The sequence below is a fragment of the Gossypium hirsutum genome, chromosome D04 (genome assembly GCF_007990345.1).
Source record: "Gossypium hirsutum isolate 1008001.06 chromosome D04, Gossypium_hirsutum_v2.1, whole genome shotgun sequence".
NCBI lineage: Eukaryota > Viridiplantae > Streptophyta > Magnoliopsida > Malvales > Malvaceae > Gossypium > Gossypium hirsutum.
The window spans coordinates 9,462,540-9,477,088 of record NC_053440.1 but is presented as its reverse complement, the minus strand read 5'-3'; the positions used below and the strand labels follow the sequence as shown (position 1 = coordinate 9,477,088).

Below are 14,549 nucleotides of genomic sequence, written 5' to 3'. Positions count from 1 at the left end.
ACCAAATTAAAATAGAGGGACTAAATCCCCAACTTACACAAAATACATAATTTAATAGCAGAATTTAACAGTTTACTAGTACTAGAAAAATAAATAAAAATATAGATTATAATCTATATATATAAATATATAAGCACGAGTTTGAAAAAAATTTGAATTGAAGAAAATATTTCTTATTTTTTTTATCAAATTACGGTTAATTTACCTAAATAATTAAAAAAATTAAATATCAAAATAGGTTGTCAGCTGGATTATATATGAAAATTGTATGTTTTTCTGGGTCGCGCCTATCTAACAGGCGCAACCACTTTTTTTTATATTAATTTTTTTAAAATATTATTTTATTGGTGGCGCCTTTCTCATAGGCGCCACTGCTTGTATTTTTTTTTCCAGACCGGTATATGGTATGAGGTAGGTGGCACCTATCTAGTAGGCGCAACTGGTGGAGCCTATCTGACAGGTGCCACTGGTGCTTAATTTTTCCCCTATATATACTCCCCCGAAAATCAAATGAGCAGAAGATATACATAAAATTTAGTAGAATAGAAGTAAAAAGATAGGGAGAAAAAAGAAAGGAATGAAGACAAAAAACAAGATAAGGTATTTTAGTTTATTTCTTTTTAAATAAAATGTAGAGTTTTGTTAGTAATTTTATTATTTGAAAGTTATTTTGTTAGGTTATTAATTTTGTTAGCTTCTAAATGAAAAAATTTGCATTAAAAATTTTATGTAACTTTTTTGTTTTTCGAAACTGTTTTGAGAATTTTGAATTTTTTTAACAGATCTAGTATTGAAGATGGAGAATCAGTTTTTTGTATGCGTTTATTTCGATGGAGAAATTTTGACAACAATCGTGGGATGTATATTTGAATGTCTCAAACAAGTAACAATGAAATTTAATAGAAATATCTCGTTTGATGATATGAAAGAAAGAATTAGTGAAAAAATTTATAGACGTTGTGGGAGAAGGATCTCAAAACTTTTCTACAAGTTTCCAGTTTCGACGGATCCTATAAAATTTACTGAAATGAAACTTGTAGACGATGAAGACATGGAGACAATGGTCGCTCTTTATTGTAGATTCGGAGCAACCAAAATGCACCGATTTAGTTATTTGCTGAGTTAGTTGGTGTGGAGCCAACTGAAGATCTCACTCCATTAGGTGAACAACATAGAGCTCAAAAGGCGTGTATGGTGGTTCCAATTTGATAGTCAATCAACTATACACGGGATCGACATTGATCTTAATGTTGCACCCGAGACTGACGTGGTCAGTGATGATGTATACCATAGTAGTGATCTTTCTGATCATGAGGTCGATAGTGATAGTGATCCCGACGTAGATGAGGTCTCGGATGATATTGACGACGAAGGTGTGAATAACGATGGAAACATTAACGCGTCTTCAGTCGGGAATCAGATTCGTCGTATTGTGATACATAATAATCCTAGGGCACACATGTCTCGGATAGACCCTGATGTAGTGCACGCGGCCGAGTTTTTGGAGTACCCTGAAATACTACCTACCCACCGACTGGCCGTAGATTCTGATCCTGAGGAGTTGTTCGTGGGTCAGAGATTCGAAAGTAAAGAAAAGTGCGTATTTGCCATTAAGCGGTATAACATGAATATATTAGTGGACTACAAAGTCACCGTGTTTAAACCGACATTATATATTGGGGAGTGTTTGAGGTCGGCGAAAGGTTGCAATTGGCGGTACGAGCTGGATTTATCCAGAAGTCGTAGATGTGGGAGATACGAAAATTTGTTGGGCCTCACACATGCACTTCAACATGTATGATAGAAGATCATCAAAAACTTGATTCCAAAACTATCTGTACGTGCATCATGCCAATGGTGAAAGACATGCTGACCATTAAAGTTTCAATACTGATTGCTGAAATACAAGCACAATTCCAGTATCAAGTATCATACCGGAAGGCATGGATAGCTAAACAGATGACAATTGAGCAATTGTATAGAGATTTTGATGCATCGTACAATGAGTTATGGTGATGGATAGCCGCTATGTGGGAGTACGTACCGGAGACTGTCATTGAGTTGCAGACACGACCTTATTACGGCTCGGATGACCAACTACAACCGGTAAAAAGAATTTTCCAACAGATGTTTTAGACGTTTGATCCATGCGTGCGTGCATTTCCCCACTGCAAGCCGTTTGTGCAAGTAGATAGGAAATGACTATACGGTAAATATACTTAGAGCCTACTTCTTGCAGTTGCTCAAGACAAGAATAAGAACGTGCTCCCGATTGCGTTTGCCATCGTAGATAAGAAGAACATGGAGTCATGGGAATGCTTCCTTACAAACCTGCGAAGGCATGTTATTAGTAATGATAATATTTGCATCATCTTCGATAAAGGGAAATGATTAATTGCCGTCATTAGGCGTTCCGGTGTGCCATGGAGATCCGTTTACTACATACGGGACATCGCGGCTAACTTCTACCATGATTATAAGAATGCAGACTGGCGGAGATAAGTTGTGAGAATGGGTAAAGAATAACCTTATCCTTTCAATATATAACCTAATGTTTTAGGGCGAGACTGTAACTTATATTTTCTTAATACATACACAGCATACGAGCTAGAGCCACACATTTTCCAGCTAAGGATGACTCAACTTGAGAGTGACATGGAAGGTTAGACAAACACATCTTTTCGAAAATGGTTGGGTACCATGGAGCATGACAATGGGCTCAAAGCTTTGACGAAGGCTTTCGCTATGGTCAAATGAACACAAACTTGGTGGAGGGGGTTAACTCCGTGTTGTTGAAAACATGACATATTCTGATTTCATCTGTCTTCTCGGCTACATTCTACAGGTTGGCTACCTTGATGCCAAGAATGGGGTAGCACCAAGCCAACCAGATGGAGGCGGGACACGTGTTTGTCGAATATGTCAGAAATGTAATGGTTGCAAACCGGCGGAAGACGAGGTCGAAGAATGTAGAAGTATATTCACGACTTAATGAAATGTTTTAAGTTACAGAGACCATCGGTCGTCGACCCGGTATACCACTTAAGTCCTACGAAGTTTATCTCCGGAACAGACAGTGCGATTGCAAGAGGTTCTAGACACTTCATTATCCCTGTGCACATGTCGTGGCAGCTTGTGCTAAAGTCTCGCTCAATGTAGAACAATTTATCGATGAAGTATACACCCTCGAGCGCATGGTACGTGTATGGGAGAACGAGTTCCCCGTGCTTCCTGACCTATCTACATAGGAGGTTCCTCCGATGACCTTCGAGCTTGTCCTAGACAAAGGGTTACGTAGGAACCTGAAAGGTCGTCCGCAATTATCCAGAATCCATAACGAAAAGGACATTAGAGAGAAATCCGACGAGAAGCTGTGTGGCGTATGCAGATTAGCCGATCATAATCGAAGTAAATGCCCGTTTTGAAACTATCATATTGGATAATCGTCGCGATCGGGTAGAAATTGAGATGTTGTTCACTACATGTTGAGAAGATTAAATCTAAAATTTGTCTAGAATTTGTTGCAATTAATCTAATTTGAATTACAAAGTTAGTCTAAAGTTTATTTATTTAAATTGCAAAAAATTCCTAAAATTAATAAATAAAATGGAAAAAATTGATAAATAAAATTAATAAATGCATAAATAAAAATCCATAAAATTGATAAATAAAATGGCAAAAATTTCATAATAAATTACTAACAAAATATTTAACAAAATAAATTTACATTACTAAAAACTCACCAAATACTATACTAAACACAACAATTTATAACATAATCCTAAATTACTAACAAATTAATTTTCAAATAATTATAAAAAAAAATTACATTCATACAAAATATTAACCCAAAACCATAAACACTAAATATAAACAATTTATAAATAATAATTAATAACAAAATAAATTTCACAACATCTTAATTGAACTCTTTAAATTATAAATAAAATTATTTACTAAAATAATACATTACCTTTTTTCTTTTTTTCTTCTTCTTCTTTTCTTCTCCTTTCTCTCCTTTCTTTCTCTCTGCTGGTGCTTGAACTTGGGGGACCATGCTTCTAAGGTCCCCCGTTTAAAAATTTGTTTCCCTTGTGAAGGGGCTAAACATTGCCAAGGCAGTCTATTAGTTCGGGGCAGAGGGGCGCAGGCGGGGGGCCTGTCAAGCGTGATCAGTGGCGCCTATTTGACAGGCGCGACCGGTCTCAGGTATTTTTAACCCATAATTTGACCCATTGACTGTATTTTGACCTGTATATATATATTTAAATATTTTTTTAAAAATAATAATATTTTATTTAAAGTAAAAAATATTTTAATATAAAAAAAGTGGTTGCGCCTGTCAGATAGGCGCGACCCAAAAAAAACTATTTTTGTATATGATCCAGCTGACAACCTATTCCAGTATTTAATTTTTTTAATTATTTAGGTAAATTAACCTCAAATTACTAAATTCACATTTTAAAATAAAAAAGTTGTGATAATTATATATTTAAAAATAATTATAATTTAATAGAAGTTGTAATAACTATTACACATTTAAAAATATTATAATTTAATTTATAATTATTAATTAATAATGTTGTGTTAATTTTAAAATAGAGTTATTACTTAAAAAAAACTCTAAACATAAAAGGTAAGAAAAAATTAGGATAATTATAATTCAAATTACAATTATTAAGTAAAAAGATCGATGTAAAAGTTGTGATAATTTTATTAATGTAAAATAAAATTATCACTTGAATAGAATTTCAAATATCTTAATTATCACTTATTTAAAATATTAGAGTAATTATTTTAATAAGTATTGTTTAAATAATGTTATTTTATTTTAATCATAAAAGTAAAATTATATTATATGTTAAAAATACTTTAATTATAATTTGAAAATTTTCATTATAATATTTAAATTTACATATTTTAATTATATTTTAATAATTTAAATAATAAATATTATTTTACATTAATTATTACAATTAAAAATATAATATTTTAAAAAATTAATTAAATATTAAATACAGAAGCTAGTGAAAATAAGATTTAGCTGCAACTTTTTGACCTTGACTGATATTTCCCTGATTTAAAAAAAAAACTTATTAAATAGTGTTGGTTGAATTACACTTTGTAATTCGTATATTTGTTATAAATATATTATATTTGTTGAAAAAATAATAATTACATTTATATTTTGAGTTTATATAAATATTAAAATATTTATTTATTCAAATTGCTAAAGAAAATCAGACTCCGCTCTTATTGTCTGGTTGTTTGAGAAAACCATAAAATCCCCTTTTTTATCCTCCTCCTTTGGCCTTTAGAACACCAAATCTAACCTGGGTATTTTGGTTTACCATGTTCTTTGTAAGGTTTTGAATCAATTTCCCCTTCTGGGTCACCTTCAATTCTTGTCAAAGTTCCAATTTTCATCAACTGGGTACTCTTAGATCTCCCTTTAAAAATTTGGGTTCCTTTCTTTTTTTAGTTTTTATTACCCTCAAATTTTCAATGTCACAAGGCTTTTCAATTGAGCTTTACTTTGACCCAGCTCTTGAAAACCAAGTCTTGAAAGCATGGAATGTTTTGGCTCGTCGGCAAATCAGCACTCAGTTAATTGAAATTGAGTCGAGGCCTCACATTACACTTTTCTCAAGCCCTTTCCTTGACCCTGCCAGGCTTGAATCTGTTGTAAAGTCCTTTGTTTCCAAGCAGGAGCCTTTACCTCTATCTTTTTCTTCATTTGGGACTTTCCCAAATGAAAAGAATCATCTTTTCCTTGCACCAGCTCCAACAATGGCCCTCCTACAGTTCCAGGCTCAGTTATGTGAGGCAATTAAAAAGGAAGGGATTGAAATTGGGGAAGAGTTCAAAGCGGACGCTTGGATTCCCTATTGTGCTGTAGCTCAACAAGTTCCAAAAACAAGAATGGCTGAGGCATTTTGTGTGGTAAGAGAGTTGAAGTTGCCTGTTTCTGGGTATGCAATGGATATTGGATTGGTGGAGTTTTCACCTGTTCGTGAACATTTCTCATTTGGACTTGGGAATGCTGTTGAGCCATGAGATTTCAAAGGGTCATTATGACAGAGTTAGTTCTTGCTTCTTTTTTTGGTTACTATTTCAAAATATGTTTACATATGTGTTGTTAAAGTAGGTTAATCATCAATGATGGATTCTTTATTGTCACTTGCTTTATAGGTTACTCATTTATAATGTCTTTTCGCTGGGTGTATGTTTTAGCACTAAATAATCAGATTCTCCATTGAATTGGGATAAAAGGGGATTGGCCCGAACTTGTTATAGATCTTTTATCTCTGTCTAGGTGTCTAGATAACTTGTTAAAACTGTAAAGAATATCATGAGCTTTTAGTTGTTACTGTTGACATTGATGAAATATATTTAACCACGATATGGCCAGATTCTGCATTGGATAGGGAGAAAGTATAGTTATTTCAAGCCTTTTATTGGTCTCCTATCTTGGTTTGGATGTCTGGAAACATGTAATATACATATTGAGTTCACCGAACATTATAATTCGGATTTCAGATGTTATAAAGAGCAGATTGCGAAGTTTTCGTCCAAGTAGTAGCTTTTTAGTTGCTACAATTGCCAGTAATTTCATGTTTGTTAGTTTTGACATTCTCAAATAAGCAAATGGAATTTGATTGTTACTTAGTGTAGTTTTGCCAGTATTTAATCAATCTTTAAATACTAGGATTCATTGGTCCTTGGATTAGATAACGTGGAAACACTTAATTAGACAATAATTTGTCAACATGATCATTGTTATCTTTTATGTGCAATTGAAATAAAAGTCCCATCTTAATTGGCTTGGGGTGCTTAAGAGTTTCTGTTTTGATGTTTAGCATTATGAATTGGTGATTTGACAAAGTTGCATCAAGTGTACTGATTTTTGCGTCTTAGTTTAGAATTCTAATCTTTAGAAAATTGCCCACATCTATATATCTTTTGCCATTATACATTTTAGTAGTTCATTAGTCTATGTCATCACTGTGTCCTTTGTCAGCTATAATGTCCTTATTCATAAATCTTTTTATTTGGCCAGGCAAAGAAGATAAACCCAAACCGAAGATAAATCTTTTCTTACAAAATTTGTTGCAGGATTTGCTAGTCTTGTTCACTATTTGTTAAATTTAGTTTAGAGCAGAGTTTAACTTCTGATGTAGAGTTGTGATGGTATGTCTAGTTGGCTACATACACGTTGCTGGATCCCGAACCATGCATTTCTCACCCGATTGCTGCAGCTAACATGCTTTCAATGGAAATGCATTCAAATCATATGGAAGTGACTTACGGAGCGATACAATTTGCTATAGATAGGTTGTGTTATTCATAGATATTTGAGTTTCATTCCTTCTTGAAAGTGTTGATAGGCGAGAGAATCATCTTTCACATTTACACTTAACCTGACTTTCATTACCAGATTTTGATATTATTTTGTTTATGTTTTTGCATTCCACGATTTGATGAAAGCCAATAATTGTGTTGCTTTTCATTATGACCCTTGAATATTTTTGCTAAATCGATTCTTTTCTGACATAATCCTGGATTGGGACCATCTTGATAGTGATTTTCAAGTTCCTTGCTTGTTTTGTGTTGCCTTTTAGTTGGATGAATGCCCCCACCATGTTTGCACCCAAGTTGCCAGAGTTTCTTTTGTCATTGTTACACTTATCATTTCCAGGTTCCAGCTAATTGCAGATTTTAACAAGAAATCCAGTTTGATTTTTTCTTTTTGGTACAAAGGAGACTCAAATTTCGGACCTGCTGTATCACCTTTTAAGGAATATTACATGAACCAACTGAGATAAGTTTGGAGTTTATAGTTGATGATGATATGTTAGACTTGGCCGGTATTTCAAAATCTCATATTTTCTTATTCTCTCTTTACCATTGGATCGCAACACAATGGAGAAGCAGGAAAAAAAATTGTGTTAGTTTGGGTATATTTGCAAAATGTCAAACTTGATCAAGTGGGAGAAGTGCCACTTTTGTTTGAAGTTGGATAGTTTTTGAGAGTTGAATGTTGCTTTTTGTTATAATTAAGAGACAAAATACAGTTGGCAAAGAGCAATAGTTAGTATGCATTTATAATTTCATTTTACAGCAGAGTAAACCATGCACTTATAAGGTTGAATTCAATAAATAAATAACTTAAAGTTGATTTTGGTGAATTATTTTTTAAAAGAAAAATAGAAATTGAATATTCTCTAATTAAGTCCAGTATTTAGAGTCATCAAGTTTTCAAAAACATAATTCATTCCAACTCTGAGCTTCACATAGATGGAGTTTGCTCCACTTGATTTCTCCTAAAAATGAAAAAATAGCTCAGTATTAATCATCTTTTTATTAGCCCATGCAGAACAAATGATATTTGGTATCAAATTACAATGAAAATACATGGAATTAATTTCTTGTGGTAACAAGAATAAAAAAATGGAGATCAAATTATTATGATGTAAATATAATTATGTATGGTATATGATCCCTAACTAATTTGGATCTAACACCCCCCCCCCTTCACTAAGAAATAAATGAAGCTTCTCTTCTCAGAACCGCCATCATAAAATCATTCCATACATCAACAGGACCTGGCAAGCACCAATGAACACAGTCATTATAGCCCTTCATCCATTTGTTTCCCCAGAACTCATTAGGGTGACCATCTGGTCTCATCAGCATTGCCCTCGTAATGTCCAATGCCCCGAACCTTCTCCCGACCTTAGCGCCTTTGATGTTCGCCTTTTCAATCTCTTCCATTTGCATGCTCCTCAGCTCCCATTCAGTGGTGCCCAAGTTTATCTCTGATTCTCCCAAAGGGCTTGTCCTGTTACACCTTCCCCCAGTGTTCCATGCCCCATCCTCAAAATGCGCCGGCGAAAATGTCCGGACTAAGGTGACCCTCACTTTGCAGGTCTTGCAGTTGTTGATGTGGTTCAAAGCAGATCGAAATGCCAACTTCAGGGTGAATCCAACACCGTAATCCTTCACATTCGGGGTATTGCAGTATACACATCCAACAATGCCAGTGCTATTATGGACGAAAATGGGTCGAAAGAACCAATGTGCAGCTGAGATTATGACATAGTCTAGAAGAGGAAGATCTTTGCTCCATTCTTCATCAATTTTGTGTAGGTGTAAATTAAAATTGCCTGATAGTGAACCATTCACCATTCTTTCTTCAGCAGATACAAGGTATCTGGACCAAAGGATCATAAGAGTGAAATCATGTTTAGGAAAATACCATATCCGTTTTCTATCTTCTGAATCTTTGTACTCATCTTTGGGGGTTTCAACCTGCAAAACATTTTGACCTTCATATTATCTAAAGTCTAAACATGCCAAAGACAACCTTAATCTAGTTGGCCCTAAACTCACATCCAAGACTTAAATTAAGGGACCTTAATTAGTCTACTAGAAATGCTGAAAATCAAGAATGATGCAGAATTTGTAAAGAGGAGTTGCATGTGAAAAACAGTGTATCTTTCATTCCATAATGCAAAACTCCAAATTAATTAAATTTCTGAATCACTCTGACTTGGTCTTTCAAAAAACACTGGTTTTTCAGGCATTTAACAAGGATGCTTCATCTTCCATAATTCTAGCTTCAAATTCTGTGGACGCCCGTCCATTTCGCCACTTTTATTGACCTCTGTCTCACCCAAATCCATAACATTTCAGGGAATTCTTGAATTCAGTAATTTATCAAAAACTAGATATCATCAAACCTATTTTCACTACACATTCGAGACAATTACTGCTACGAAAAAATCAATGTCGAATTTCAGACAAGAATATTGACAGAAACTAGGTGGGCCAACTTTTGGATATTAAATTCCATGGACAAAGATATCAAAATAAGACGATGTTTAAACAGTGCCCGAGAATTGGAAGTTGTTTAAAAATAATAATAATGATGATGATGATACAACTAACCTTTGAGAGGAGACAAAGTAGAGATTCCATGTGGTTCCTAGCAACAGAGTCACCAACGAATCCAAGTGTCTTCCCTTTAACAAAATCCAGGAATGCCTTGGGATCAAACCTTGGAAGATTACATTGGTCAGGTTTCCATCTCCAGTTCAGAAAATCTCTGTCACTTCTTCCATGGTGGAAACAGTTCTTTGAATCGGGAATTGTAGTGCAACTTGAGTTGGTATATAGAGAACCACGAAGGTCCGGTATCCAATGACCCTTTGACAAATCACATTTCGAAATCCCATCATCATAACCTATTAAAACAAAATCAGAGCCGTACGGAATTTTACATGATGAAAACTAAAAAAAAAAAAAGAGGATGGAAAAAATTTATGGGTTTACCTTGAAGGGGAGGATGAAAAATTCTGGGTTTGCCTTTACGGGGAAGATTAGGAGGTGGTTTGATGACTGGAAGCCTTAGATTACGGGTAAGGGCCTGGTTGGAGATGGGAGTTAAAGGGGTTGTAGAATAAAGGATGAAGAGTATGAATATGACGGTTAAAAGAAGAAAAGACATGAAAAATGGAGGAAGCCTCCCCTTGTTTAGACATCTCTCTTTGAAAAAGTAAAAATAATATGAAGATGAAGCCGAAGATGAAGATGAATACTTCATTGCCTTTTCTTTCTTCATGTAAACAACCAATTTAATATAAGATACAAAGGGTTTTTTGAAGATTTTCTGAATTGAAAGAAAATGACTTTTTTTCCTTTCAAAATAACAATGAGGAAGCAACCAAGATTCTACGTTAATTTAAATTAATTCCTTTCCCTTATTATTTTTGTAATAATGAAATGGATGCTTCTTCTCGGGCATATGTTAAGACATTACGAAAATATTATTTCATAATTAAAATAAATACAATGCGTCAATTAAATTATTAAAATCTTAAATTTATCGTACATATTTTATGATTAATTAATTTCAAACTATTTATTATTTTAAATCTCTAATTTCATACATATGTACATGAGATGGGAATTTGTGGAATGATATTAAAAAAATAAATGAAGAATGTGTATAACATGTAATGTAGTGATAGGAGGGTCAAAAAGAAAATAGGTATTGACGTAATAGGAAAAGGAGAGGCATCGGAGGGAAAGCGTGTCAGCATGTGAATTTCGTTTTGTGGGTCTTCAATGTTAAACCTGATTACCCGGCGCCAATCCCCTACAAGATTTTCGACCAATATTACCATATAATACGCTAGTTAATTTCTATGTTTGTTTTTATAAGTTAAATGTTACATCTGTAATATTCAAATTCTACATATCCACGAGTTTAAGAAATTTAAAAGATTTTTGTATAAATCTCTAAACTTGAAGAAATTTTAACGAATACTATAGTCGTACTGTAGAAAAGTTATCTTTTGATTTAATTCAATCATGAAAAAGGAGACATAAGATGTTTTTGAAGAAAGTCGCCATTTGATCTAGTTCCACTAAAGAAAGGAGGTCCAAACTTGTTTCAAGAATAAGTCGTCACAATTCACATCCTCGAGATCAAGTCTAGACAATCCTTAGATCAAAACTAAACCAGATAGAAGAATGAAAGGGAATTTCTTTGTAAAGAAATATCCAGAGATTGTAATTTTCTTTTGGTAATCTACAATGTTACGAATTTTGATAAACTTCAAAATATATTAAATTTATAAATATCTATTCTCGATTTGAAAGCAGAACACATGGTATCTCGTATACCCTTATAATATGATCAAGTTTATACATAAATATAACTCATATTGCATAAACATGCGAACATGAATATCTATTTTCTTGAAAATGCTTATAGTCCTGCTCGAAGAATGACCCTATAATTACCAAACGAAATGTGAGTTGTCATGGGATTAAGTGTAGACATGATGGCCATTAGCAGCATGTTCGTTGACAACAAGTTTGGCATCAACATCCTTACTGAAGTCCACATTCATTAGTCTTAATAATTTCCTTCTTCATTATGACACAAATTCCGTTAAACCGGAATTATGTAGCTTTAACTACAACCATAACGAGCAAATGATGGAGGGACAACTCATTTATGCACTCGATAAGATTGGTTGGGTTAGAAAAATCGATTGAGAAAATAGTAAATATTGTAGAAGTTTAAAAAAAATTTAAACTGAGTTTTTTAGTATTTATAGTAATAAATTTTTAATTGAATTATTACATGTGCTTTGAGCTAATTCATTTAAATTATTTCTTGACTTTTTTATCAAATAATCTTCTTTATTATCATTGACTTCGACTTGCTTTGAGTGTGACATCAAACAACACGAACCGAATGCACATAATAATAATAACAATAATAATAATAATAATAAACCTTAATTAAATTAAGGTGTGAAAATTATCTCTCTATTTAATATCATTTTACTAATAATTTAATCTAATATTTTCTGTAGAAAATAAAGAATAATGGGTTTTGTCAGTTTTTCTAAGAAAGTCCAAAAGACGTTGTACCCATCATGTGCAAATCTTATTTTAGAAATGTAGATACCATAAAAGATGTGACAAGTGCACTTTTTTTTGTTCATAGAAAAGTGCACTTTGTTGGTAGGCTATATATTTATTTGCGATTTCCAATCGTGTGCTGTGTGTTTGGGGTTTAAGAAATAAAGTTAATTTTGGTTTTTAAGATATAATAATTTTTTTATGTTTTAATTTTATAAAAAAATTATTTTTGTCATTTATTTAATTTTTATTTTTTAGTTCTTAAACTTGTAATTTTCATTAAATCACTCCTAAATGGATAAAAAAATTAATATTTGTTAACTTTGTTGACGTGGTATACGCGTGGATTGTCACGTAAATGGCACATCAACATTTAATTAATTTTTTTAATTTTTTTATATATTTTTTTAAGAATTTTATTGATTTTTATTTTTAACAATAGTTTTTATAATTTTTTATAATTTAAAAAATTAATTAAATGTCATAGACATGTATGCAACGTTAATAAAATTAAAAAATGTTAACTTTTTCATTTATTTTGAGGTGATTTGAAAAAAAAATGCAAGTTTAAGGACTAAAAATGATGAAAAATTAAATAAATGGCTAAAATAATTTTTTTTTTGTAAAATTAGAGGATGAAATAAGTTATTATGTTTTTGCTAATTTAAAACATTGAATGAAATATATGTGATTTAACATTTTAAAATCATTTTAGAAAATGAAAACAAAAATTTAAAAGAAAAAAATTAAGAATTGTTTTCATTATTTTTGTTACATATGTTAAAATTGAAAAAAATATTTAATTTTAAATAAATTGACTCTAGTTCAAATTTATATAAAAGTAAGAATATTCTTCTTCTTCTTCTTTTAAGAATGGTTCCATTCCATATAAATGTAGAATTTTTTTTAATGTTAGGCATAATCATTTATTTAACCCTCTAATTTTATAAAAAAAATGTCATTTTAGACCTCCATTTAATTATTCATCCAATTTAAACCTTTAACTTGTATTTTAAAAATGCCATGGTTTTTTTAATAGGCATCTTATTATTTTTCATAGACTGGAGAAGGAAGAGGACCCGGTACAAGTTCCTCTTATTCATGCTATTTTTTTGGTGCAAGTCCATAATTTCCATTGGGTTTCATGTTAGAAGGGATGGTACAGCAATTTAGGAACTTTATTGGACAATTTTTAGAATATGATGTTGCGTCAATGACAAAGAGGGTGAGGAAATTCATGCTTTAAAAGGTGCGGCTGGATGTACGTCTCCTATTGAAGAGGAAGAAGCGCATTATTTTTTAGCAGAATAAGTCCACATATGCGTTATTTCAATATGAAAAGATAACTCTATTTTGTTTATTATGTGGTAGATTAGGTAATGGAGAAGGCTTTTGCCCAGTACAATTAACTCTAGGATCTCATGAGATGGTGTTTGGTTGGGATATTTCGTTGAGAGCTCCACCAATGAGAGCGGTGTCGACTACTAATAGATGGTTGAGGGATGACTCTGCTGATGGAAGTAGAATAGGGATGGATTTGGATGGGGGAAAGGAGTGAGGAATTTTGGGGATATCCGAACTAGTCATCCTTATCAAATAAGAAGAATAAGTTTGAAGGGTTATCTAAATAAGGTAGTTAGAAATGTCGATCAAACAAGTAGAGAAATGAGAAGTGGGCTAGGACATGGGTTAGGCTCTAATGAGACAAAGGGAGTGGATCCGGAGATGAAAGATAGGCCTATTGAATTTGTAGATGGGAAGAAAAGGAAATGGGTGCAATATGTGGGTTTTACGGCCCTGAATAGTAATGTTTCAATGGGCTTAGATTTGGTTGATAAAATATCGGTGGCCACTATTAAGCAGGTCAATCAGTCACAATGAAAACATTAAGTTGGAATGTCTGTGGTTTGGGGCAGTCACGAGCTATTAAATATCTCAAAAATAGGTTGAGACAAATCCAGCCTCAATTATTATCTCTTATTAAAACAAAAGTTGATGCTCGACGTATGGAGTGGATAAGGAGGCAGTGTGGTTGCGTGAATGGAATTAATGTAAATGCTGAAGGATGAATAGGGAGTTTTCGTTAGGGTGGAAGGATGGTTTAACTA

General features: G+C 32.8%; 2 protein-coding genes across 7 annotated transcripts; one reads left to right on the top strand and one right to left on the bottom strand.

The window, feature by feature from the left end:
- Positions 1-5,229: 5,229 nt before the first annotated feature.
- On the top strand, positions 5,230-8,109 carry LOC107938837 (uncharacterized). Of its 6 annotated transcripts, none has more exons than XM_016872075.2 (2): positions 5,230-6,082; positions 7,717-8,109. In XM_016872075.2, the coding sequence occupies exon 1, from the start codon at positions 5,506-5,508 to the stop codon at positions 6,055-6,057; it is 552 nt and encodes a 183-aa protein (XP_016727564.1). In that variant the 5' UTR covers positions 5,230-5,505; the 3' UTR covers positions 6,058-6,082; positions 7,717-8,109. The 6 variants fall into 6 exon arrangements, with proteins under 6 accessions (XP_016727564.1, XP_016727563.1, XP_016727562.1 ...); XM_016872074.2 differs by having other exon boundaries at positions 7,707-8,109; XM_016872073.2 differs by having other exon boundaries at positions 7,700-8,109.
- A 157-nt stretch (positions 8,110-8,266) lies between these two features.
- Positions 8,267-10,812, bottom strand: LOC107938835 (protein ALTERED XYLOGLUCAN 4-like). The gene is made up of 3 exons (XM_016872071.2): positions 10,336-10,812; positions 9,952-10,247; positions 8,267-9,312 (listed from the first exon to the last, which is right to left on the bottom strand). The coding sequence occupies exons 1-3, from the start codon at positions 10,622-10,624 to the stop codon at positions 8,539-8,541; spliced, it is 1,359 nt and encodes a 452-aa protein (XP_016727560.1). The 5' UTR covers positions 10,625-10,812; the 3' UTR covers positions 8,267-8,538.
- Positions 10,813-14,549: the final 3,737 nt, after the last annotated feature.